Here is a 26,539-nt window from a genome sequence, read left to right on the forward strand (position 1 = left end):
AGAGCCTTAGCCTTAGTTAGTTTTTTTATTTTGACGAGCCTGAGCTTAGCAATAGGCTTGTCCTATAATAATTTTTACCATTACCTAAAAAAATAAACTATTTGTTAGGCTTCCAACTTAGGTACAAACTAACTAACAACTTATCTAAATCCCCACTATAGTTTTCGGCAAAAACCACATCAAATGACTAAAACATTGGCTCTATTTATCTTCCCACAGGCACATGCATCACCTGGGCGCTGGTGAGACCTATAGCGCTCTAGGCCTGCAGATGGAGAACTGCGAGGGCTACAACAACTTCGGGGGCGCCGCCAGCAGTGGGGGGTACTACGAGGCGGGTCAGCAACCCCCCGGTCCGACCACCCACGGCCATGGCCACCACCCCCACCACCACGTGCAGGTGCCGGCGCAGGCGCACGCCCACGTGCATGCCCACCACAATTCAGCGGCGATTCCCGCAGGAGTGGGCGTGGGACCGCCGCCATCGCACATCCACGGATTCGCACTCAACGGGGGAGCACCTGGTCAGGGCCAGGGATTCGGAAACAATGGGGGGACTGCGGCTGGGACCGGGACTGCGATCGGTGGCCTGGAGAACTCGAATAGCTCGGACTTCAACTTCTTGAGCAACCTGGCCAACGACTTTGCGCCGGAGTACTACCAACTCAGTTAGTTCATGTAGGAAGTGAGCTAGAATGCAGTGTAAATATATCTTAGCCTAATTCGCCGAGCGGGCGTGAGTCTTGTAATTCTATTCAGTGTCGTAGTCTGTTAAGCACTTTGTCCGTAGCACATATCTGTATATACTAAGCTAAAGACTCAAATCTAGGCAGGAGTTCTATCCTACGGCTACGATCCGATTCTAGGATACATAAAACGAAAATGTCTTGTTTTCGCTTGGCTTCAAGTCAAGCGGAATGGCTATCTTAAAAATTCCATTTAGAATAAAAGAAGAACCGAAATTGTATATAGTTAGTAAAATTAAAATACTTTTACGCAAGTCCTAATCAATGAATATGGAATACTGAATTACCTTTTATTAAATGTGTTTTGTATATATCTGAAGTAGCCTAAATCAAAACGTAAAAACAAACCGTCATTAAATCTAAACAAAAACTAGGAATAAATATTTGGATCGCCCACGCAATCAAGTGCAATTTCTCTATAAAAGAACTTGATTTAGAATCCAAAGCCACTCTCAATTATTTCAATGTTTGTCATGTTTGTGTGTTGCTTCACATTTCCCATAATATTAAACAAATATATATTATAATATAAATATGATTATAAATATTGTCTTAGATAACTTTGTAAGGAGAAAGAATAAAAACTAACTAAGTATGAACCATTTTCCTAGTACCTACGCTCAGAGTACACAGATCTAACAATATTTGAGTGTGATTGCTCTGTTTTTCACCTCTTTTTATGCATTTTATTTTATGTTTTTTTTTTTCAAATTCAGCGCTTGTCTTACTACCAAGATACACTGGCTCGGGTCCTTACAGTATTGGGTATTATAATTTCAGGAATTTTGGTTTGCAAAGCAGTGATGTCGGTTCTATCGCTGTTCTGATTTCTCTATAATCGGAAATGTATATTTCACTGCGATGCTCACTTCTGATAGAAATTATAAGGTATAACGTTATTTAAACGCAAGGCGGCAAGGTAACAGGTATGCACATTTAATACACTGATTCCATTGGCACATTCTAACGCATTTAGCCTAATGTGACATTTATTTACACAGGAACTCCCATAAGATAAAGGGCCGCATTTAAGGCAAATGCAATAGGAGTTGGAGTTTTTTTAGGTTGCACCGGCTTACATCGGCTAATTATCGCATAAATAAATGAACTAGCTGGCACATTTTCGGAACGGCAAAACCTTATGGACAATCTTTTCAACGGATGGTGGATGGATCTCTGTGGGAATGGAATCAGACACATTAAAAAAGTCCACTAATGCGTCAAAGGAATCAGGCTATATGTTGTTTACATTTATTCATTTATTCATTGTTTTTAATTTTCAGTTGATAGTTCGAGAACCGTCAGTGGCAAACTGAGAAAACCCCTTCGAACTGCTCCAATTCGTCATCATTCAACTCCTCTGAGTTTACTGCCAATAAAATCTGCCGCAACCTAAGGTTTTGATTTGGGCTATGGTCTCACTTTCTTCCGGCAAACGCATCCCCCTTCGCTTTTTGACCAATGGCAAATTCTATTGTCCGTGGTAGCACACTTGTCCGTCAACGTTAACGTGAAGAAAAGGCCGAGAATTAGGAAACCGAATTGCAAAGAAATCATAGTTGTTTCTGGATTAACTAGTTCTTCTGCGATCTTTAAAAGCTGTAAATTTGCGACGTGCTTGATATCATTTTTATACCTTTTGTGGAGTGCAGCGAATCAAACATTGTATTGAAGATTTATTTTAATTCGTTTTGTTAATAAGAAATTTCGTGCCCTTTTTACGCTTTTAGAGTTTATATTAATGTGGCGAAAAGCTTGTTGAACACTAGCACATTGAAAATATAAGTGCAATAAATATTGATAATAAAGAAAATGGTTGTTTTTAATTTGTATATAAAATAACAAATAAATAAACGACATATTTAAGCAAGCAATTAAACTCCAGAAAGTCAACTTCTTAAAAAGTAACTGTGGTCTTTTATGTAATAAAAATTATAAAAGAGCTAATATAAGTAATTTATTCATATAAAAATACCTAAATTAACGAAAACCCAATTCTTTCCAGTCAAGCATTGACCAAATTTTTAAACCAATAAATAATTCAACAAACTTAAAAATTTGTTTTTAACCACAAATCTAAAATTGCCTTAGGTATATCCGTGACATACTTATATAAGCATACTTACTTCACATCGATCCGAATTCGATTTATTATTCGCTGATAGTATTGGTCAATAACCAGAGCTGAATCGAATCGTAGCGGGTGTAGCAAATGGAGCACTAAATGGAATGGAACGATTGAAAGAAAAAATTCAATTAGAGTTTAAAACTCAAAGTTTGGAATTTCAATGTCGCAGCCGAACTCAGTTAATTGGCCACATACCAACTTGAATTGAGCCCTCATGAAGCAAAAATAATTAAATTGTATCTGAATCTTGAAAGGAAATTTGCCCCAGGCAAAATTTATCCTTAGAGCCGGATACGAGTGAAATACACTATTTAAATGACGAATATTTATTTATTTTTAGGGGTCGTTCGTAAAACTATAACAATAAGGGGCTGTGGTAATGGGGCATGACAGTTCTTAGTGGTGGTAGGCGACAGCAGGGGCGGCGTAGGAAGTGTAGGTAGCGGGGGCGGCGTAGTGGGCCACTGGAGCCACAGTCTTCACCACAGCGGGGGCGGCATAGTGAGCCACTGGCGCCACGGTCTTGACCACAGCAGGGGCGGCGTAGGAGGTGTAGGCAGCGGGGGCGGCATAGTGAGCCACTGGAGCCACGGTCTTCACAACGGCAGGGGCGGCGTAGTGGGCCACAGAGGGGGCGGCATAGTGGGCAACGGGAGCGGCGATGGTCTTCACCACAGCAGGGGCAACGGCGACGGCCTTGACCAGGGGCTCACGGTTCACCACGGCGTTGAATCCGTTGATGGGGTCGGCGGTGTACTGGACGGTCCTCTTGTAGCCATCGGCGTCGATCAGGGAGTACTCTCCGCGGACCACATCTCCGTCGCGCTCCTCCACCTGTCCCTTGTTGTCGCCGGTCAGCTTGTCGTCCACTCCGTACGAGAAGCGGTACTGGGGATGGGGGTCGTACTCCTCGGCGGCCTTGACCACGACCTTCTGGGCCACGGCCACGGGGGCGTGGGCGTAGGTGGCCACTGCTGGGGCGGCGTGGTACACCTGGGGGGCGGCGATGGGGGCGTAACCGGCGCTGGCCACGGCGACGAAGGCGAGGGCGAAGACGAACTGGAAGAGGGATTGGTTAGTCTGGCTGGGATACAGGATGTGATGTAGGCTCACCTTGAATGCCATTTTAGGAGTTTATTTTTTTGGATTGTGGGTTAGTTCTTTGCAGAAACGGTGCTGGGGGCTGAATGATGTGGCTTCTGGCCTGGCCCGCGGTTTTATAGCCCGCGCTTGCACTTTCGGCTCAGGTGAGGTAAGGTGCTTACGCTTGGCCTTCTGAATATCATGCTCCGAATTAGCGCGAAGTCACCGCACTGCGAAGTCAACTCGACTTCGACGCTGGCCGAGAAGCCGGCAGAGGGCCAAGGGAGGAGACGCGGTTGTCGAATGCAGAGTGCAGTCCAATTATTTAGAAAGGATTCGGCGGGATTTCCCTGCTGCCAGGTGCCCACGTACAAAATGGTAGTTGTGAAATGATTGCATCTGCTAATAGTCGCTTCGAATAATCGCAGATCTTCAAAGGATGGGATTGGGGATGTGTGATAATGCTGGGTGGCCTTCATTTTCGCGGATTGCGTAAGTGCCGAAATGTGTCTGATATAATTGGAATGAAGGAGTGATTCTGTAAATTCGACATGTAAAAGATTGAATCACCAGTAAATCAAATTTATAAAATAATTGAGGAGACCTAATTCTGAAAGTACATTTACATATTTGTAATCGAAAGGAACGAACAGAGTCTTAGGTAAAATTAAATTAAAATAAAATAGTTCATACTATTTTGAGCCTGATAAAATTTCAATTTAATATTTTGAATTAAAATTTGTAATTAAAAAGTGTGAAGTTAAATTAAAAGTATAGGTAACAAAATTATTATTAACATTATATAAACAATAACAAGAACTAAAGGATTTTTTAAAAGACATTTTAGGTTGATAATATAAATATTTTAGTATTAAAAACAACTAATGGAATATATATTGACTCCGGCTAAAAGAGCATACAACTTCGTAATTTCACCTAATCATAAAGTACTGAAAAATATTTTTTTTAGCAGTCCATAAATCAAAAGTTCGTTCAACCTTCTTCGAAAACAAACTGAAAATTTTTAAAGTTACATAACGTATAAAAAATTAAAAAACCGTTTGAATTATTATCATTTCATCTACAGCGTATTACGTAAATCCTAAGAAGATTATAAAAGAGCTTACGTTTAAAACATGAATCGAAGATAAAGAAAAAAATTTTTGATTGAATATTTGTTTGTTCTTCCAAAGGAATAAAAGTAACAAATTATTAAACCAGTACAATCGGGCGATCTAGTCAAATAACTAGACAATCATTCAGCCGGACCAAGCCCTTTTCTTTTGAATCACACCTTTCGCCGGATATCTTTCACTCCTCTTGCGCAGACGGGTTAGAATCTGCGGTCAAGAGCATTTGCACACCCACAGAGCTTAGCGCCACGAACAGGAAGTACAAGTTATTGCCCGACAACAATCGCAGTCGAGAAACATTCAATATATTTCGCTGTCACCGCGAAAATAACGCTCGCTGCCAGCGGATTGGGCCAAAGCCGAGCAGAGCTGGCAGCTTGATTTACTATAAAAGTTGTCGATCAGGCCCAGAAAAGTATCATTCGCAGATCCAGTTCACTTCTGTAAAGAACTACCAATCAGCACTCCCAGCAAAATGGCCTTCAAGGTGAGTCACCTCAGCGGGAATCCGGGATCACCTGGAATGTTTGGATGCCGACCTAACGCTCATACCTTTCAGTTCGTCTTCGCCCTCGCCTTCGTCGCCGTGGCCAGCGCCGGTTACGCCCCCATCGCCGCCCCCCAGGTGTACCACGCCGCCCCAGCAGTGGCCACCTACGCCCACGCCCCCGTGGCAGTGGCCCAGAAGGTCGTGGTCAAGGCCGCCGAGGAGTACGACCCCCATCCCCAGTACCGCTTCTCGTACGGAGTGGACGACAAGCTGACCGGCGACAACAAGGGACAGGTGGAGGAGCGCGACGGAGATGTGGTCCGCGGAGAGTACTCCCTGATCGACGCCGATGGCTACAAGAGGACCGTCCAGTACACCGCCGACCCCATCAACGGATTCAACGCCGTGGTGAACCGTGAGCCCCTGGTCAAGGCCGTCGCCGTTGCCCCTGCTGTGGTGAAGACCATCGCCGCTCCCGTTGCCCACTATGCCGCCCCCTCTGTGGCCCACTACGCCGCCCCTGCCGTTGTGAAGACCGTGGCTCCAGTGGCTCACTATGCCGCCCCCGCTGCCTACACCTCCTACGCCGCCCCTGCTGTGGTCAAGACCGTGGCGCCAGTGGCTCACTATGCCGCCCCCGCTGTGGTGAAGACTGTGGCGCCAGTGGCCCACTACGCCGCCCCCGCTGCCTACGCCTCCTATGCCGCCCCTGTCCACTATGCCGCCCCAGCCGCCACCTACACCTCGTACTCGGCTCCCGCCGTGGCCTACCACCACTAAGTCCTGGCTGAAATCGACGTTGTACATAGAATTGTTGGCTTTATTATTACTGTACATTTATTTATTGACAGCAGCAATAAAAAATGCATACACGTATGTAGACATATCATGAAAACAAGACTGTTTTGAGATGTTTATTCAGAAGGAGATTTCTCGCAAAGGACTCTCAGAGGTCGTTCACATTGTCCTGTTCTGGTTTGCATTATTTATGTGCTTGTTTTGCGAACGAGTTCTGTGCCTGTTTTGCTTGCGAAAAAGTTCACAGACATCATAGGAGCAATCCTTGCCAACGGAGTCTTAGAGTCTTGCAGTCTTAGAGCAATGCAATGCGAGTGGTGCAGTCTGGACTTTTGTTTCGCGATTCTTTAAGGATGCTGCCAGGGCAACGAACTGTGTTGGCCTGCTTGATGATTCCGATACCCATTCGGATCCTGATCACAATCCCTCTGTCTGTCTGTCTGTCTGTCTGTTTGTCTGCCTGGGCTTTGTGTCGGTCATTTCCATTTGAATGGAAGGACTCGTCTACCGCAAGGCACAGGAGTCCCTTTGTTGTTGATTTTTGTAATATAAAACGGAAATTATGGGGTCATGACTCTGCTTGCCGGGTGATAAATGGTCTTACAACTCATCGGGGGAGCTGAATACTTAAAATCAGTTTGTTTCTAGTTCGGTGCTGCATTTTCCCACAGCACTGCTCTAGTAGTGCAGGATCTGGGGCTAGACAGCGCACACCTGTTGTTTTTTCTAAAGAACACTTCTGGACTCTGAACTCAAAGTTCTGGAGGGGCCCTTCAAGGTCAGACTCTGTCCGTAATCTCAGCTAGCCAACTGCTTCCCTCGACATCACCCTTTTCCAAAGCCAAAGTCCGACTAATCAAGTGGAAGATTTCTGATTTTGGGTGCTTCTCGTCGTCGATACGCAGCCGAAACCCTTCTCAACTTCACCATCGTCATTATCATCCAGAGAGCAGCCAACAACAATGCGAACTGACAATGCAACCGGACAAAAACAGAAAGCACAAGCCCAAGAAAAACAAAGGGAGCTGGGGAAAAAGCCAGAAACCAACCCGATGAAGTGAGTTGAAGGATCGTCGAACCTCGACAGGGGTAAACAGGCTTTCGATCCCCGGCATTCATATAAATAGAGGCCAGGGGCTCCTAGTTGGCTCATTCAGTGTTTTGTGTTGAGTCCGAGAGGTTCAGGATCAGGAGCAGCTTGTGATCGCGCCTTGGGGTCACTCAGACCAATAAAACTATCAGAAACTCGTCTTTGGATACCTTTCTTCAGGATTCAGCCTGCATGCAGACCCCTTATGGCAGATATGTTGAGGTAAATATTTGTGAGTAAGATCAAAGAATTGCACAGTTCAAGAAAAGAATACCAACAATGTTGGTGGCTATTAATATGTTTGCAATATAGTTCATAACCCAATAAAGAAAATTGCGGAGTGGTATTTGCCATACTGTGAACAAAGATCTTGTATACGTATTTGCATAAATTGTGCGCACTATTGTTTTTTCTTAGCTGCTTAATAATAATCTCAGTTTTTTGCAGGTTTTATCTTCTCTGTATCAGCCTGGCAGCTGCTTACCAAAATTAATAGCACAAAAATGACAATGAAGTAGTTTCCACATCCCAAATCAACATCCAGTTGTCAATAATGACAGCCCGGACCCGTCTAAGAACCAAAAGCTACGGCTCTATCAGGGCTTGCACCTGGCCAGAACACCTATTGGCACTCATCACGGAACATTGAATCGTTGGAAGGCCGCACAACACCGCACTTCAGCCATCCACCACCCATCCATCCATCACCCACCAAACGTCGTCTCGGCCCTTTGGACAAAATTTACATTTGAGTTTAAGTTTAGGTGTAAACAATAAACAAAAAACAACAATAGGCTACCAAAAAAAGCGAAAAATCCAATCAAGAGTTTGTTTTTCCTGGGCGTATAAAGTATTTGATCCGGTTGTAAGGATGATGAAAAGGAAACTTTTCTAGAATGAAAAATTTATTTATTTAAATGAAAATTTATCTGATTAAAAATGTACTGCTATGAAATAGTTTCCCCACGTATAAGCTGTCTTAATAAACTTCGATTGGTAAACAAACATTGTTCTGTATGAAAGAGTTTGCATAGGCTTATGGAGTATTAAAACTTGTTCCGAGAATTTTGTAATTTTTGGTATAAAGCATCTAATATAACGATCCTTGACACACCCTTAGCTAATGCTTCGTTAATCACCTCCCTTGACTTTTACTTTGCAGTGTGATCTTAAAAATAGTTCAACAAATGGACACAAATATTTCGTTATTATCTTACAAGAAAGGCCGCAGTGCGAACAATAATTTATGTGTATCAAGGTCAGGCCCGGCAGCAAAGCCTATAAACTATTACTGTGGCACCGTATGTGAGCCGATTGCCCCCAGATACCATATACCAGATATCCAGCAAACAGTCAGCAGATTTCAAAGGTGGTCGTCAGGTGCTGCTGCTGATGGTGTAGTGGCTACTGCCAAAAAATGAGACCTGAAGAAAACGGTAAGTGAACTGGTTTCTGTGCAAGTTTAATTGGCATTATTCGAGTCGCCGGCTGGACAGCGTTTACTTCGCATTGTAATTCACATAAACTATTTCCAGCTTAACCCTTGGTAAATTGCGCTCGTCGATGATTAAGCCAAACAAATGCCGGTGCTCAAGTGCTGAAGTGCTCGAGTGTTACTGTTTCCCTCAGAAATTAAGCAAACTAAATTGTAATTAACAGAGGTTTTTTCAACAGTTGTCCAATAGTGGCAATGTCTACGAGTTAGCCGCCGTTGACGGTCAGCAGGCTACTGAAGTGATTACTTTTATTATTTTCAATACAAATTCGTTCCGTTGGAATTTTTTAATTTAACGCAGCAGCATTGACCTCCCAGCTGGAAATGGGCCTGGTCAGGGGTGTCCGCTCGGTGGAGTGGTCTGCTAATTAAATTAAACCAACCTGACGGCTATTCCCTCTTCCTTCGGTCTGGCCTATCCTTCGGGGGATACGCATTCTGCTGCGGGCAGACATTCTCTGCGGCAGACATTATTTAGGTTTTAGCCGGCACTCGACATCGACACCCGGACACCCAAACAGCTAAACCAATTTCCAGCAAACACTCGGCCCGGTGATCAATCTTAAATTTTCACCGCTTCTGTCAGAAATGTGCGTAGTTGACGACACAGGACGACATTGGACGGCATTGGCATCATGTGGCTTGGTTGTCCTGGTCCAGCACCTCTCTCACAAATACCTTAAAACGTTGACAGGCAAAACCCAAAATGCTGGTTGACGAATGAGGCCGAGGCGGGTGAGTTTTCTCTGGGGAAAGCTGCGAAAATGCCGTCTGCCGACTGCGCCCGAAAAACGCTGCAAATGAAGCATGAATGTCGGCACTTTCTCTAATAAAATAAAATATATGTTCTTGCATACCTTTTGTACGTTCAAGGATCTTCCGCTTGCCGAAGGTCCGACGGTTGGTGAACTTTTTTCAGGGAGCTGCCTAGACAGGGTTGAGCCCCTTTCATTCATTATTTATGGTATCGCTATAGCTAAAAAGTTCTTACGGTTCTCTTAGTGTAAATAATAATAATAATATTTAGAGAAAGGCTCCTGCTAAAAAAAGCTGGTCAAAGAAAAAATTAATATAATTTCTGAGGCGTTTATTTAAAAAGTAACCATAAAATTTCATATTTTTTATATAACGATTTGCTTACGTATGCGGACTTCAAAAAACATTGCAATAAAGCGTGCTGTATATTGTACCAAAACCATTTTTTGATGAAAAAGCCTAAGGTAAAGTTTATTACAACGATGTTAGGAGTTGTTAGGTTGCTTTGAGGACTGCAATCCTTTTCCCTTATTAACTAATCTTTTATCTTATTTAAACATAAGTGTCGATGTATCGGATAAAATTACATTTTCTTAAAATACATAATTATTATAATGACCTGAGGAACTTACCAATTTATTTCTAGGAGTCCTTAAGAATGTCTAGAATTGTAAAGACATAAATATTTCAAAAATTTCTGGTTATACAAATCTAAGTGTTAATTTTTGAATTAACAAGCTAAAGAATTTTTATATTTTTGTATGTGTGACGTGAAATTTATTGCAAGATAGATATTTAAACACAAATATTTTCAAGAAAATTGATATCTATATGATATATCATGATATAAACATTCGATGTTGATCAGTTTAAATAACTATTTCATTGGAGTACGTAATAATTACATTCCAATCTTATGTAGCTAGAAGTTTGTTGGTAAATAAACAAAAACAATTTTATTTATAAAAGTTTGTGACTTAGAACGTAGGCGACTGGCTTCCGGTTGCTGCTTTTTCAGTTTGTTTCTAACGGATCTAAGTGGCCGGCTTTTTCCCTTTCAATTATAGCACCTATTTTCATTCCAACGATGACTTGGTGGAATAGGAGTGAACAGGAACTGGTTTGACTTGCGGCCAGACGCACGTCAGACAAGATTTGAATCGTTCTTTTAATTTCTAGTCTCATTGCTCGATTGTCGGGTAATGAGCTCGGACCTTTTGCACAACAATGGCAAGAAACAAATTTGCTAATTAAAACTTTTGATTGAAAGTGAAATAAAAATAAACTAAAATTAATTGCTTTGAATTGAAATCGAAAATGAATGGCACATTAAATTGGCCTCAAGCGGTCTTTGAATCTTAGATTTATTCTTAGTACTGTATTGTAATTAGAAAACAATTAAAATGGATTAGTGTGTTTTCGGGCAAAGCCTTTTCATTATCTATTAATTTGTTATGCCATAGTAACAGTCGTGCAAAATGTTTAGATATTTAAGTATATCTCGACCTCTTTTATACCAATGTTTTTTTTTCCAGAAATTATTTCTTTAAATTATACAACTTATACTTGATTTATTGTTATTCAAATGCATTATGCAATTCAATAAACTTAAATTTAACTCTGAATTTACTTTGAGCGTTCATTGATTCCTTTATGAATTCTTAAAATATATTCGTTCATTACTAACTCAATAAAATAAAAATTTTGAGCACTCTCTGTTGGTAGTATTTATTTAGATCATTTATCCACTTTCATTACGTTGGGGACGACCTTCAGACGAAGTTCTTTCGATGCTAGCCCCCGCGCAATATTTTATTACATCATTTGGCAGCTGGTTGAGTCACTTTCCTGTCCGTTTTGATCATGATTGAGCACTTACCAATGCCACAATTATAGCTGTAAAGCTGAGAGCAAAAAGCTTCAACCTGAAAGCTCAAACGTTACTTGTCCATTTATCCATGTGGGGTGATCGGGCATCTTTTTTGGGTCATTTACCATGGGGAGGATGGAGGAGGAGGTGTGTCTCTCGCTGTATTTCTCTATTTTTTTCCGAATGTGTGCGTTTGTGTCAAGTGCAATGCTGTTCATCGATCAAGCGGCGATTTATTGGGTTACTTACATGTCTTGAGTGCGCCCCGAAACCACGAATCCCCAATCCCCCGATCTTGAAACCGCTGATCCGCTGCGAGTTGCTCGCTTAAGTCTTTTGTTTGTAACGACTTTGGTTGCTTTGTCCGCTTATTCGTACGTCCGTCTCCCATTCATAACAATAGCGAAATGGGTGTGACTCGTGGGTGCAAATCTTTTTGGGTAAATCTACCGATTGACGGAGCGGGAGGCATGCAAATGAATTACGATCGAAGTGATTTTTGTAAGCCACCACCACGAGTGAAAAAGTGAAAGAAAGGCCGGCGGAGAGACAATGGGCCAGAGATGTAAGGCCAACGAAATTTTCGTCTATAAATACAAATGCAGCGGCAGTTCAATTATTATTCAAACCACGAACTCCACAGAAGGAGGACAAAGTCTCGCTTCTTTCGCTCTGCAATTCGCCCACTAACCTCAAACACTCGCAAAATGGCTTTCAAGGTAAGCCAAAGCTGATGTAATTCCCACCTTGGCAACAGGGCCTAATATACATTTTGTTTTGTCCAGCTCATTGCTCTGGTTTCCTGCTGCCTGGCCGCCGTCTCCGCGGGAATTATCCCTGTGGAGCACCACGAACAGCAGCCGCAGCTGTACCAGGCCCACCAGCCGCAGCATGTGATCTACCAGAAGCAGCACGAGATCCATCCCCACGGCCACGAGGTGTATCCCGACGACCCCCACCCCAAGTACAACTTCGCCTACGATGTGCAGGACGCCCTGTCCGGAGACTCCAAGAGCCAGGTGGAGTCCAGGGATGGCGATGTGGTCCAGGGCGAGTACTCACTGGATGATGCCGATGGCTTCCGCCGCACGGTGAAGTACACCGCTGACTCTGTGAACGGATTCAATGCCGTCGTCCACCGCGAACCCCTGGCCCATGTGCACCACAAGGTGGTGGCTGCTGCTCCGGCGGTGCCTGTTCAATACCACCACGCCCCTGCCGCCCCCGCTGCCGTGATCAAGACCTACTCCGCCCCCGCCCCCACTCATGCCTATGTGGCCCCCACCTATGCCGCCCCCGCCTACACCTCCCACGCCTACACAGCCCCTGCCTACACCACCCACCAGGCCGAGCAGCCCCAGGAACAGGATCACCAGCAGCACCACTACGCCAGCTACGAGTCCCCCGCCCACTCGCAGGCCGCCCACGAAGGTCACGAGTACTACCACCACCAGTAAGGGGCTCCCACCGCAGATCACCTGACAAGCGAAAGTATTATCCCGCATACATCCCACAACGAGAACTCATTTAGCCCATTAACCTAGTTATGTTGATTAGTTTTAACCCCAATGTACATATTTTCAATAAAACTTTCAAATACCTATATAAGCAAAAGCTTTTGTTTCTGCAAAGCATTGCAGAGGATACCTGGAAAATGTCTTAATTTCAGCAACTATTTGGTTACAAAAGAGCTTGTAATGTTTTATAAAAAGTATTCAGGAACAGGAGCAAACACAGCGATCCATTTAGAGAACGATGTTTAAGCAACATTCTTTTATTTATTATATTGTATATTCAAAGTAAAGCTGCTATAATTAGTGTATACTATACTTGTAATATTGAAATACAATTAAAGCTTATATTAGTATTCGAGTAAACAATAAAATAAAATAATATTTTGTTGACTACAACTTCATTATTTGTATAACATTTTCTATAAAATTATCTTTTGAAAACACAAAGTTTATTGATATGCACTACGTTTTGCTTTAATGTTTAAATACAATTTTACCAAAAGCCTTCGCAGCTCAGCCAGTGGAATGTCAAGGCCAAGGCAATGCCAAATTATTAAAAGACACAAATGCTCCAATTAATGATTCGCATTACTCCACGTCCAAAGCCCCTAAGCTAACCTGATTAGGAGTGTATTCATATCGGCTCACGTTCTCTTGGGATTACATTCTCCAATATCCATCTTAAGCAAGCTTACCGATCAAAGTTGTTTGGCAAAACCCTGGACAATTTAAAGTGCGTGCAAAGAGAACAATTGGCATTAATTTTACGAACTGTGAGATCTACGTTTTAGGCACTTGGCTAGTATTTCCCGATTGGTCATGATTAGCGTGAGCAATTCAACGCGAATATTTGCCCGTGCTCGATTTTCGCACTTCAGTGGAGAGGGGTAAATCGAGACCGGTTTTTGGGCAGGCCAAAATATCCGGTAGCAACAATCGCACTTTTTGCAATTTTAATGTCGCACACAAATTGAATCCCAAATAACTTGCTACATATCTGCTGGCATCAAGTCCGGCAAATTTATACAGGCTCTGACGCTGACGCGGGCCCCAAATCTGTGTGTCCAATTGCCGGGCAAGACATAATTTGCTCCACATTTCCCACACAAAGGTCTAACGCAACCACATTAGCCAGACCTATAGCCTTTCGCTCCTCTTTGTTGGCCAGCTGGGTTGTTCGGTTGGGGCTTGGCTTTGGCAACGGCAACGGCAACGGCTGAGGTTGAGTGCTGGCACTGGGGGGATAATGATCGACAGCCTCGGCAGTGGCCGATGCCCACCGTGGACTACATTAAAATTATCGAAATAAGTTACCAAAATTTGATAGCAACGGAAAATTACCCAGTATGGTATAAGATTAAAAAAAATATTAAAATTTAAAATAAAATACACAACCATTCTGTTTTTGCCAAAATAAAAAAAAAATGTACTTTTATAGAGCCATATTTAAAATCTTAATTTTAAACACGTAGTTCTCCTCTTATCCTAAACTACTACGACTTAGTATCAAACCAATCACAAAACAACTACATTTAGTTACATACATTTTGTACAAAGTGCCTATTGCTCTTTAAATTTAAGATATAATTAAGTAAAACATTTCTATAGAGTACCAGAAATAATTTATTAGTATTTAATAATTTGCAAAAACAAAATACTAAATAATAATTAAAAAATGCTAATTTATAGCAAACTGATTCAACGCACTTTTAAATTATGTAATAAATGATAAATAAGTATTATTAAGGAAAAGCTTTTTTTATAAAATTATCCGTGACACACAAATATGAAGTTAAATACATTTATTGATGGATTGGTTTGATGGATTGGCTTAGTTTCGAAATTTTCTTTTGATTCATCCTTACAAATTTTAAGTTCTTGTTCAATGTCTCAGTTATCTTTAAATTAAATTGATAATTGCTTTAATCGCTTTTGCACTTATTTATTATTTCATTACCTATTTTGTTTATTATATAAATACCGTTTCGTTGGAGCCACTGGATCGGATAAATCAAAGACAAAAGATTTGTATATGAATAATATGTGTGTATTTGCAGGGACAATCGTAAAACTATAACAATAAGGGCTGGGGCAATATGGAATGGCGGTTCTTAGTGATGGTAGGCAACAGCAGGGGCGGCGTAGGAGGTGTAGGTAGCGGGGGCGGCATAGTGGGCCACTGGAGCCACGGTCTTGACCACAGCGGGGGCAGCATAGTGGGCAACGGGGGCCACGGTCTTGACAACAGCTGGGGCGGCATAGTGAGCCACTGGGGCGGCGGCGTAGTGGGCCAGGGGAGCGGCGACGGTCTTCACAACTGGGGCCACGGCGACGGCCTTGACCAGGGGCTCACGGTTCACCACGGCGTTGAATCCGTTGATGGGGTCGGCGGTGTACTGGACGGTCCTCTTGTAGCCATCGGCGTCGATCAAGGAGTACTCTCCGCGAACCACATCGCCGTCGCGCTCCTCCACCTGGCTCTTGGAGTCCCCGGAGAGGGAGTCCTGCACATCGTAGGCGTACTTGTACTGGGGATGGGGGTCGTACTCCTCGGCGGCCTTGGCCAGGACGGGCTGGGCGTGGGCCACGGCGACGGGGGCGTGGGCGTAGGTGGCCACTGCGGGGGCGGCGTGGTACACCTGCTGGACGGGCAGAACTCCGGCGCTGGCGGCGGCGATCAGGGCGAAGAGGGCGATGAACTGCAAGAGGGATGGAGATTAGGATCTGAGAGATCTGGACATTTGGGCGGGGCTAAATCCTGGGGGCCAACCTTGAATGCCATGTTGATTGTTTGGGTTTGGTTTGGTTTGGTGGCTGCTGCTGCTGCTGTTGGTTGCTGGGAGGCGAAGTGAACTGTGAGGGCTACTGGGCCAACACTTCGCTTATATACTCAGATGGAGTAATTTCTTTAGCTGCCGTTGCCGTTGAATTGCCGGTTGAATTGAGTTGCTATTGCCGGTTGGCCACGCTCTTGGCGTAATTAGTGCAATTCATTTATGCTAAACGTGTGTGGAGAGGGGAAAAGTGTAGCATTGAAGCCGTGCTCAATCTTTGTATCGTTGTGTTTTGTCATTAAAATAAATTCAATTTACCCAAGAGATACGAAAAACATGCGCATTGGCCGAAACCAGTTGGTTCGCGAAACAGTTAATGAACTAATAAATGACTGGCTTAAAAACAAATTAACTTATCTTTTTTTTATTACGCCATGCAAAAAATTATAAGTTAAATTATTCATTTTGCAATATTGTAATATTTAGAAATAGTTTTTAATGTAAAATTTTATACTTTTTATTGAAATATTTATTAGCAATAACAAGTCCTAGCTTAAAAAGTTTGGTAATTTGGCAGTTATTATTATGCTAATCACTAATTATCCAAATTAAAGGTCTTTTATCATACCCTTGTTTTTTCCAATTAAACTTGAAATAAGAAATATTAAACATAAATATATATAAATAAAATATATTTATTGTAAAATAAATATAATATAATCATAAATACGGAAATATTTTTGCTAAAATGTTGCTTTGCTGATTGTAATCTTGTATTTTATTTTTACAAAAAAGCTGAATATTTAAATTAAACACTTTTTTCAAACTAGTTCAAGAAAATGCAATTGAGCTTAAGATTTGGTAATACATTGTACGTTGAATGGTATTTGATCGTGTTTGTGAAAAAACTAATTGAATAAATAATAAAATAGCAGACACTTCTAAGAAAATGGTAATTAAAATTGGCTTGGCGTAATCAAGTGCAGCTGGGTATTTCAATCGAACACTTTCAATTGGGCAGAACTGAAGAAGGTGCGTGACTATTTTTACAAGCCACCAGCGGCGTTCGAGGTGATGCGCCAAAAATGAATTCCAATTAGGTGTCATCAATGTCACCAAGTAGCGTATAAAATCCAATGGCCCACACTGGGTCAGACATTCAGTGTTTGGCTTTAGCCCAAGACAGCAGCAGTTAATCAAAATCATCCAATCAACAATGGCAGTAAAGGTTTGTGTGACCAGTTGGAGGATAAGCCTTCCCGGGGATTACCAGTGCATACAGAACCGAAATCCTGCTTAAAATTCAAAATCTTGAAATAGATCCTAATGGATGTTTTGATTTTTATCCTTCAGATCGTTATCGCTTTGGCTCTGTTCGCCGTGGCCCATGGCGCCGTGCTGAGAACCGCTGCTCCGGTGGCAGTGGCTCCTGCTCCTGTACCCGTTCTGGCCAAGACCGTCGAGCTCGAGGAGGTGGACCCGCATCCCCAGTACTCGTACAGCTACGACGTGCAGGACACTCTTTCCGGCGACAACAAGGGACACGTGGAGGAGCGCGATGGGGACATCGTTCGCGGAGAGTACTCCCTTATCGACGCCGATGGCTTCAGGCGTACCGTGACCTATACCGCCGATCCCGTCAACGGATTCAACGCTGTCGTCCGCCGTGAACCCCTGGCCGCCGTTGTAGCCGCCGAGCCGGTGGTCAAGGTTGCCGCTCCGCTGGTCAAGGCCGCCGCCCCCGTCGCCCTGGCCGCACCAGCTCCCATTGTCCGCTCCGCTCCCCTGGCCGTCGCTGCTCCCCTGATCAAGTCCGCTCCCCTGGCAGTTGCCACGCCCTTCGTCCGCTCTGCCCCCTTGGCGGTGGCTGCTCCCGCCCCTGTTCTGCGTACCGCTGCCTATGCCACGCCCCTGCGGTACACCGCCCCCGCATACACCATTGCCAACTTGTAAATACTGAGGATGCGACCGCAATTAATGCAAACTGTTGTTTTGTTTCTATGATAATAAAATGTGATTTGTTATGTTAATTATTATTAATTTTTATTCAAAATTTTTTGGTTTTTTACGCGCCTTACAAAAGGCGGCAAAAATACTATGAAATGCCTTACTTGTAAAGGAAATTAGTGGAAATGAATAACTAATGTTGTGAAAAAGAATGAAATTCCTGCAACATTTAAAATACAAATTTAAAACGGACTTGTTTAATGACCTTGTTTAGCGGTTAAAGTTTATTCATTTTTAATGGGGATTGAGAAGAAGACTATAAGTATGGTATTAAGATTAAGATACCGCTAAAATGAAACTCAAAACATAACTTGAAGGGTAATATACACTCTTATAGTATTCCCTAGCAGAGGGTATTATGAAGTTTGTAACGCCGTAAAGGAGACATATATTCTTGATCAGCATGACAAGTTGATATAGCCATGTCCGTCTGTTTCTATACCGTTTACAAACTTTAAAGTCCCGCGGTTAATCTTACTTTGTTTAAATATATCATGTTTAACAAGAAAGAAAGCAAACTTCGGCAAGCCGGCGTTCATATACCCTTGCAGCTATTGCAAGAATTAAATACTTTTGAAAACATGAAAATTATAATTTACTTGCGTATATATTGAAAAAAATTGAAGATATGATGATTTGCAGCTCAATTATTATAATAAATAATACCCTCTGCAAGGGTATAAAAACAGCGGAGGTCGGACGACTTTTCTCTGAGATTTGAACGAAGTCGGTTGACTATATCCTATAGCTGCCGTATATACATAATTTTTTATACTGTCCATACGGCTATATGCCGTCTACACTGATCATCCTATGTATATCCTATAGCTGCCATAGGAACGATTAGGCAAAATTTTATTATTTGAATTGTTTTCTATGATTATATCTCGTTTTCTAAAGGGTTTTATATAGTTTCGGATCCATCCCTAAAACTAGCTTCCGTTATAACTTTCAATATAAATCTCGTAGGTTCTTAAAAAGTGACTTCTAATTCAACAAGTCATCAGTGTAGGTCAGTTCCACGCACTCTCTAATCAAATTAAGCTGTCTGACTTTAACAGTTTGTGTTGGTAACATAATATACCACTCAAGGCAGAATAGTGAAAGCGGCTGATCCGCGAAAAGTCCGCGGAGGGACAGACAGACAAACCAACACCAAAATCCAAGGGTCTCTCCTATGACACTAAGCCGCACAACACATTTGCATATTTCCATGGATTGCATAAATGTATGTATACGTATCTCTTACCCCGCGGCGTGGGCAGCTGTAATTGTCCCTTTTCCAGTCGATAAATTAATAAGGTAAATAGCATAGCAATAATACAATAATAAATGTAAAAAATATTATACGAAAAGTGACAAAAATAATTTTGCCCAGCAGCGAATTAATCAATTTCAATTCGTTATTCGCATTTTGCTTTTTGCCCTCTTTGAGTGGGTATAAAAAGCACTGCTCGTGGACCAGTAAATCATTCCACATCTTCTCTGTCTTCGCAGCAGTTAACGGATAACCGACAAGCCCACTTCCAAACCCAGAGCCATGGCCTTCAAGGTGAGCGGTCCTGAGAGGACCTCCTGATCCCCGATCAGTACTTACTGATCCTTTTTCCCCGCAGTTCTTCGCTGTCCTCGCCTTCGTTTCGGCCGTGAGTGCCGGTGTTCTGCCCGTCCAGCAGGTGTACCACGCCGCCCCCGCCGTGGCCACCTACGCCCACGCCCCCGCCCCCGTCGCCGTGGCCCACGCCCAGCCCGTCCTGGCCAAGGCCGCCGAGGAGTACGACCCCCATCCCCAGTACAAGTTCGCCTACGATGTGCAGGACTCCCTCTCCGGGGACTCCAAGAGCCAGGTGGAGGAGCGCGACGGCGATGTGGTTCGCGGAGAGTACTCCCTGATCGATTCCGATGGCTTCAAGCGCATCGTGCAGTACACCTCCGACCCGGTCAACGGATTCAATGCCGTCGTCAACCGCGTGCCCCTGGAACATGTGAAGACCGTGGTGAAGACCGTGGCTCCCGTGGCTCTGCCCGTTGCTGCTGCCCCACTGCCAGTGGCCTACCACCAGCACCACTAAGCAGCCCAAGCCCCATTTCAGATTTGTGGAATCCGTTGTAGATCAATAAATTGTTGAATATTTGTAAGCTCAAAAAAACAGTATGCGTTTTTGTTTAGATTTTGGGCGGAATGTTGTTAACAACATTTTTAATAATTTGGTTATAAGTACAAAATGAATACCGTTTAACACATTTTTAGGGCCAAATAAAAAGAAGTGCTCATTTTGTGCATATGAGGAAAATATATACAGCTTAACTTTATTATGAAACAATGTGCTTAAAAAAATCTAGTTCTTTTTGTAGCCTTCGCCATACAAGTTAATACGGCAGTTACCCTAATCCCACCCAATAAACGTCAATGGAAGTGATTATTACGCGTTACCTTGGCTCTTCTTGAAGCACTCGCAAGCATATGCATTTTGTAATCAATTTTCAGGCAGTAATAAGTCATTAAGACCCAAAGTGATCGGGCGTTCGCGTCCGACCCATTTTACACCAATCAACGAAAATTGGGGTAGACATCCGATCGGAAAGAAAACGCTTCGATCGGAACATTTCAATAAAACCATCTGCGTCGAAGGCTTATTGAATTTAATGCATGTAATGCGGTCCGGTCTTGGAAACCAGTTAAGGTCAGTTAAGTTGCAGCTTTGTTGCGGCCAGAAACCTTTCGCCAGGTATCTCTGCATTTTTTCGGAGCCTACTTGAGAATGATTTACGCGACATTATTGGGTCCGCCGAATCGTTTCCCTTATCTGACCGACCGCCTTTCCAACGCGGACAAGTGCAAATATGCCAAGGTACTTCGAAGAGGACAGCGGACAATGGACGGCGAGGGTTAAGGTCAAAGTCAGTTGGCATTGTTAATTACCGTTGGAGCGAACGGACTTCGCTACCCATTTCCATTTCCATTCCCATGTTTAGCATGGAAGTACATCAGATTTTAATGCCAATGCGCATGCGTAACTCGCGGCGAGGCCCATAAAGTTAACCAGGCGAATTACAACCAAGCTCGTGTCGCATTGAAAACCAGACCAGACGGACGGCCACCTCGCTTAAGCCCTGTTTACACGGGCTCCATGAATGAGTAAACAGCTTTTGGGGCTTCCCTCTTTAAATTTATATTCGCTGGAACTATTTTACGGACCTTACATTGGCCCGGTGTAAACGCTTCTGGCATTGCCCCTGCCCCTGCCCCTGCCCCTGCCCTTTTGTCGCGCATTTCGTGCGTTCTTGGACGTGTTGGACCGCGGCTTCTCTGTCCAATTATGCGACATTGTTTCATTGTTGCCTTTTTGTAACGTAAGTGCTATTTTGTCAGTAGCTGTCACTTTTTTGTGCATTCTTTCTTCAGTGACGGCCTTGAAAACGGTCGTGGGAGAGTGAAAGTTAACAACACTTTCTGTTTTAACAAGCCAGAAGGGAATTAACATTGAAAACTTCCTGGTGTGGCTTAGTGAATGATAATTGTGAGACATTTTAATACAAGAGCTGGTTGTCTTCTTACGTCGAAGAGCAATTCAATCGCAGTGAAAGCAACGAAAACGAAAGATAAACCAATTTAGAATTTCATACCAAATACGAAAGCCTAACCTATTTTAGACATTAGGGTCAGAATTATTTACAAAGTTTTTGTGATTCTGAACAAATATCTAATGTTGTAAAAGATTTAATAATTTAAATATTAAATATAAAAGAATATGTCAATTTCAAAAAACAAAAGTAAAAACATTTCTTATTTATTTTGTAAAAACAAGTTTTATTTTTTCCTGGTTTCAGCTTTAGATTAAAACAATTTTAATTCAAAACATTTTTTTTGTAATATCGAGACACACTGAACAAGATTCAAAAGATTTATCGAATAACATTTAGTAACCAGTGAAGAGATATAAATATAAACAAACAACAAATTAAGAAAAGTATATCCATATTTCGTTGGAAAGATAAAAAATCCATAACCTACATCCATAACAATACAAAATATAGATATTTTCATTCACTTAATAATCATTAAATAATAGTTTTCGAGTTTTGGACTCTTATTCCTGCGAGAGTGCGATCGGACGATTGTAAATCTTGAAGATTTGTAATTTATTTTAAGGTATCTTCTTCTTAAATTTGAGCACACGGGCACAATTATGAAGATAAGTCTTTTCTAATAATACAAAATAAACTTAAATTGTATGTAACTAAACCACACATATCCTTTTACTACTAATGGAAATTGATTCAGTTTGGTCACCTATTTCTTTCGCACATTGAAGGTGGAAAAATAGCTGATGATAACTAGCACTTTAAATGTTGTACAGTTATACGAAACCACTGCATTACTCTAAGATAGGTTCAATAATTGAAGATCAAACCCTCCCAATGATATAAAGCCAACTGGATTTCCATTCAATTAGATCTCATCCTTTTATTCAATAACAACTAACGGCAATTATCGGGTCGTGGTGGCCTATTCCTTGGGTTTGGGTTCCCTAATAGGCGTACGAGATAAGAGGCGAAGCGAACTGGGTCTTGACGATGGCGGGTCCAGCGGCGACCAGGGGAGCGGCCTTGACAATGGGCGCTGGGGCGGCGGCGTAGGCGACGGGTGCGGGAGCGGCGGCGTAGGCCAAGGGTGCGGGAGCGGCGGCATAGGCGGCGGTCAGGGGGGCGGCACGGACCACTGGTGCGGCGACGGCGGCACGGACAACTGGAGCGGGAGCGGCCACGACGGCAGCGGGAGCGGCGGCAACGGCGGCCACCAGGGGCTCACGGCGCACCACTGCGTTGAATCCGTTGATGGGATCGGCGGTGTAGTCCACGATGCGGCGGTAGCCATCGGCGTCATTCAGCGAGTACTGGCCCTGCACAATGTCGCCGTCGCGGCTCTCCACCTGGGTCTTGGAGTCCCCGGAGATGGCGTCCTTCACGTCGTACCCGTAGGTGTACTGGGGATGGGGGTCGTACTCCTCAACCTGGGCCACGGCGGCCAGAGGAGCTGCGGCGGGAATGAGGCCAGCGCTGGCCACGGCGATGCAGGCGGCGAAAAGAATGGTGAACTGCAAGGGTTCAGAAGAGTGGAATTCATTAATTTACAAATTGTAAACCCGATGTCTTTAACTTTATTAAATTGAACTTAGATTGCACAGAGAAATTTATCTTGTTGATTTCACTTTCACTTCGTTTGCACTTTAGAACTTTGTCCTTACTTTGAATGCCATTTTTGGTTGCTTGGGTTGGGTTGGTTGCTCTAGATACCGAAATTGGTGGTGAACTGATTTGAACAGCGTCCAACTGGGGCTTTTATACCGCCTCGATGGCACTCTGCCCGGGTTCGATGTCAGTGGTGTGCACTTGCGTCACAAAACAACGCCGACCATATCAAAATGCGCTACGCTCAAGACTAGAAGCGGTTGTTGCTGAAGCGGTACGGGGAGGAAAGGGGTGTGGGGTAAGGGAGGAGGACAGGGGTTTGTGGGCGGCACGCTGCCAAGGCTGAGCGGTGACAAAGCCGCGGCGAGCATAATGCCTTCTTGATTGAACCGCACTTGAGCGGGCAGCCGAATTAATATTGGCCTCAGAAGTCGCATACCCGAACGTGCACTATGGATCCAGTCCAGCTCTGCCCCAGAAACCCCCATCCCCACAACCCGAATCAATCACGATGGTAATGATGATCACTGTTTGCGCATTTGTTTGCGCTTTCGAAAAGTGCTCGCTCACTAATAGCAGCCATATCGTATGCAGCGCATGCGCAAATGCATAACAACGGTTTTTCAAATTGACTGTGCACTTGCAGGCTGCTCACCCATACCGATTTCCGATTTCATTAGCTTGGACACCCCCATCAAGCGACCTTAAACGTTTATTTCGGTGGCTGTCGCTCCAGTTGAACGCTAATTGGATTTCGAGCTTATGTCTAGTGCTGTACTTCCGAATGCCCGCCCAACAAAGAGCACTTATTGCGGATGTTTTTGCGGCATTCTTGCTGAAAATTTATGATAGATTGAGTGTGTGACACGATTTCTTATGTTCTGCGATAAGACCTGATCAACATGTTGCTCGTTAACATGTTCATTGTTTTAAACTGAACATTTTTGACTGAAGGCCGGTTAACCCTTAACTTAAAATATTTTAAGATGAATTGATCAAATAAAGCCATCAAGTTAGGTTATGATCAGTATTCATACTTTCTATAGCCAAAAAACTTTTTTTGAATTATTGAGACTTTGATATAGGAATTTCCTAGTTAAAGTAACTAAATATGTTTTAAAAGTGTCTCCCATAATAAAGCACTTTAAAAATTTTTATTTTATATTTTCTAATGACCAAAATCGAAATAATTGTCCTTTAAAATTATCTCAGCAATGCTTGGAAATCGTATTAAGGCAATTATGTATGTCTATGTCTACGCAATGGAAGCAAGTGTTTTGAATAAGGCATTCAAATTAAAGTATTTTATTTAGATACTGTACAATCGCAATTGAAGAGCCGATTTTAAAAGACATACGAAATGGCATGGGGGTGATGGGTGTGGTGCACGGAGGTCTTCAGCAGTGGCACATGGTGGGAGACGAAGGAGTGCGCTGGAGCAGAGTGGTGCACCACATGGGTCACTGGGGCATGGTGGATCACTGGTGCGTAGGATCGATGCACAACCGCCGATGCCTGAGAGAGGGGCTTCAGAGCTGGCAACTTCTTCAGCGGCTGGTACTGAACTTTGGGGGCCACAACGGGGACCTTTGGCTTCACCACCAACGCGGCACTGGAAAGTGGTTCCCGGCGCACAACCGCATTGAAGCCACGCACATCGTCGGCAGTGTAGTCCACAGTTCGCCTGTAACCGTCGGCATCATTGACGGAGTACTGACCATGAACCACGTCTCCATCCCGAGACTCCGATTGCGACTTCACATCTCCGGTCTCTGGATCCTGAACATCATAGTTAAAGGAGTAGTGCGGATGGTTATCGAAGGTGTCCTCACTTCCGGAAGGTTTTGCGGGCAGCAAACCAGCTTGAGTCAGACCAAAAAGTGCCAAAAACAATGCAACCTGTAATCGGTCAGATGACTTAAGAAAAAATCTTGAGATGTATTTAGAGCAAATCGAAGCTTACTTTACTTAACATGATTTTTGTGTAGTAGGTTTTCTCCTGTCGATAGCTGATTTTACACAAGTTCACTTCGGTCTGGCCATCGGCTTATATAGGCAACTGGCTGCTGATTGACCCAATGCCACAGTGGCCTGCATCTGGATCTTGGCAAGGTCATCACAGGGACCTCCAGACCAGTCTCTTTCTAGACCGCCTAATTGGCGTTCAGGTGCCCCAACAAGTTTATCAGACAATCGACAGGTTTTCAGACCGTTTTTCTCCTACATTCGAGGTATTGGCTCCTTCCATATTTATATTGAAGTCATATCCCAATTTTATCACGCTTTTAGCTGAACTCTCGTTGAGTTTGATAAGAGAACCACATAACATTGTCAAATTTAAAGTCCTATGGCTGTATTCCTTTTTACAGCCTTTCCAATAATAATTTTTGGAATCAGGACAGTTTTTAAAAATCTAAAGGCAATGTGACTAGAAAGACCAATTTAAGTTGCAGACAAACCATAAGTCGGATACTTGTTTACTTATAAAACAAAAGCGCCTCTTAAAAAGGTGAAAATAGATCGTGACGATTGCACCTAGAGACTTTGCTGTATCTTTTTTAGTTGCAGTTTTAGCTCCTGAACAAATTTTTTCCAACAATCAGGGCGTTTTAGCTTTAAGCATTGCCCTTCGGTTTTGATAAAAGCTATAATCTTTCTCGTCAAATACGCCAGCTCTTACATGAGCTAAGGTCTTCTCACAATCTTGATCTGATTTTGCCTCACGTTTTCAGTAATATCACAACAATAAAACAACTTTGACCATACATTTGTATAGTGATGCTCAGAAAATTGATTTTGAAATCTGTCCTTTGACATGTCCCTAAAAAAGGGATGTTTCGTTATAGGGTTTATTTGCAACAAGTCACCAAAAAATACAATTTTTATTCTTTCAAACCCGCCATCTGGGTGTTCGAAAATGTAAAATATTCCACTTAATCGTAAATAAATATATTGTAATGTAAAATTCGACACCCTTGAAATTTAGCACATTAATTAAAACAAGAAGGAAAGCAAACTTCGGCAAGCCGAAGTTCATATACCCTTGCAGCTATTGCATTAATTAAATACTTTTGAAAACATTTAAATTATGATTTACTTGAGTATGTGCTAAAAAAAAACATTGAAACTATGATTATTTGCAGCTCAATTATTAGATAGTTATTTTATATATTTTTATTATTTCTATGGGAGCTATATGCTATAGACGTCCGATTTTGATAAAATTTATACCATAATTCTGAAATAATTAAACATTGCTATATGTCGAAGAACTAAACAAAAAATTAAAAAACAGAAAAGTTATAATTTTTTTCATTTATTTTTCCGATTGTTCCTATGGGAGCTATATGCTATAGTCGTCCGATTTTGATGAAATTGAAACCGTAATTCTGAAATATTAAACCATTACTATATCTCGAAGAACTAAACAAAAAATTAAAAAACAGCAAAGTTATAATTTTT

The 26,539-nt window shown here is 42.7% G+C and overlaps 7 protein-coding genes and 1 long non-coding RNA gene across 9 annotated transcripts in view; 6 read left to right on the forward strand and 2 right to left on the reverse strand.

The window, feature by feature from the left end:
- Positions 1 to 1,356, forward strand: part of LOC128266610 (homeotic protein proboscipedia) — a 39,409-nt gene extending 38,053 nt beyond the window's left edge. For both annotated transcript variants that reach the window (XM_053003264.1, XM_053003257.1), the window contains one exon: positions 220 to 1,356. In XM_053003264.1, the coding sequence (XP_052859224.1) occupies positions 220 to 673 (454 nt within the window). In that variant the 3' untranslated portion in view covers positions 674 to 1,356. The remainder of the gene's footprint in view (positions 1 to 219) is intronic.
- A 4,132-nt stretch (positions 1,357 to 5,488) lies between these two features.
- On the forward strand, positions 5,489 to 6,478 carry LOC128266627 (larval cuticle protein A3A). Its single transcript, XM_053003276.1, has 2 exons — positions 5,489 to 5,577; positions 5,650 to 6,478. The coding sequence occupies exons 1-2, from the start codon at positions 5,566 to 5,568 to the stop codon at positions 6,358 to 6,360; spliced, it is 723 nt and encodes a 240-aa protein (XP_052859236.1). The 5' UTR covers positions 5,489 to 5,565; the 3' UTR covers positions 6,361 to 6,478.
- A 951-nt stretch (positions 6,479 to 7,429) lies between these two features.
- On the forward strand, positions 7,430 to 8,288 carry LOC128266650 (uncharacterized). The gene is made up of 2 exons (XR_008269071.1): positions 7,430 to 7,690; positions 7,916 to 8,288. It is a non-coding gene; the product is annotated as an uncharacterized LOC128266650 (long non-coding RNA).
- Positions 8,289 to 12,296: 4,008 nt separating this feature from the next.
- LOC128266636 (cuticle protein 18.6) lies at positions 12,297 to 13,197 on the forward strand. Its single transcript, XM_053003289.1, has 2 exons — positions 12,297 to 12,308; positions 12,375 to 13,197. Exons 1-2 carry the CDS (start codon positions 12,297 to 12,299, stop codon positions 13,044 to 13,046), a joined length of 684 nt encoding a protein of 227 aa, XP_052859249.1. The 3' UTR covers positions 13,047 to 13,197.
- A 3,843-nt stretch (positions 13,198 to 17,040) lies between these two features.
- Positions 17,041 to 17,907, forward strand: LOC128266643 (larval cuticle protein A2B). The gene is made up of 2 exons (XM_053003301.1): positions 17,041 to 17,105; positions 17,231 to 17,907. The coding sequence occupies exons 1-2, from the start codon at positions 17,094 to 17,096 to the stop codon at positions 17,828 to 17,830; spliced, it is 612 nt and encodes a 203-aa protein (XP_052859261.1). The 5' UTR covers positions 17,041 to 17,093; the 3' UTR covers positions 17,831 to 17,907.
- Positions 17,908 to 19,364: 1,457 nt separating this feature from the next.
- LOC128266336 (larval cuticle protein A2B) lies at positions 19,365 to 20,034 on the forward strand. The gene is made up of 2 exons (XM_053002793.1): positions 19,365 to 19,436; positions 19,501 to 20,034. Exons 1-2 carry the CDS (start codon positions 19,425 to 19,427, stop codon positions 19,954 to 19,956), a joined length of 468 nt encoding a protein of 155 aa, XP_052858753.1. The 5' UTR covers positions 19,365 to 19,424; the 3' UTR covers positions 19,957 to 20,034.
- A 2,292-nt stretch (positions 20,035 to 22,326) lies between these two features.
- Positions 22,327 to 23,242, reverse strand: LOC128266337 (larval cuticle protein A2B). Its single transcript, XM_053002794.1, has 2 exons — positions 23,134 to 23,242; positions 22,327 to 22,983 (listed from the first exon to the last, which is right to left on the reverse strand). Exons 1-2 carry the CDS (start codon positions 23,143 to 23,145, stop codon positions 22,417 to 22,419), a joined length of 579 nt encoding a protein of 192 aa, XP_052858754.1. The 5' UTR covers positions 23,146 to 23,242; the 3' UTR covers positions 22,327 to 22,416.
- Positions 23,243 to 24,359: 1,117 nt separating this feature from the next.
- Positions 24,360 to 25,187, reverse strand: LOC128251948 (pupal cuticle protein Edg-84A). The gene is made up of 2 exons (XM_052979234.1): positions 25,041 to 25,187; positions 24,360 to 24,976 (listed from the first exon to the last, which is right to left on the reverse strand). The coding sequence occupies exons 1-2, from the start codon at positions 25,050 to 25,052 to the stop codon at positions 24,422 to 24,424; spliced, it is 567 nt and encodes a 188-aa protein (XP_052835194.1). The 5' UTR covers positions 25,053 to 25,187; the 3' UTR covers positions 24,360 to 24,421.
- Between the last annotated feature and the right edge of the window lie 1,352 nt (positions 25,188 to 26,539).

This window comes from Drosophila gunungcola, chromosome 3R, assembly GCF_025200985.1.
Source record: "Drosophila gunungcola strain Sukarami chromosome 3R, Dgunungcola_SK_2, whole genome shotgun sequence".
Taxonomy (NCBI): Eukaryota; Metazoa; Arthropoda; class Insecta; order Diptera; family Drosophilidae; genus Drosophila; species Drosophila gunungcola.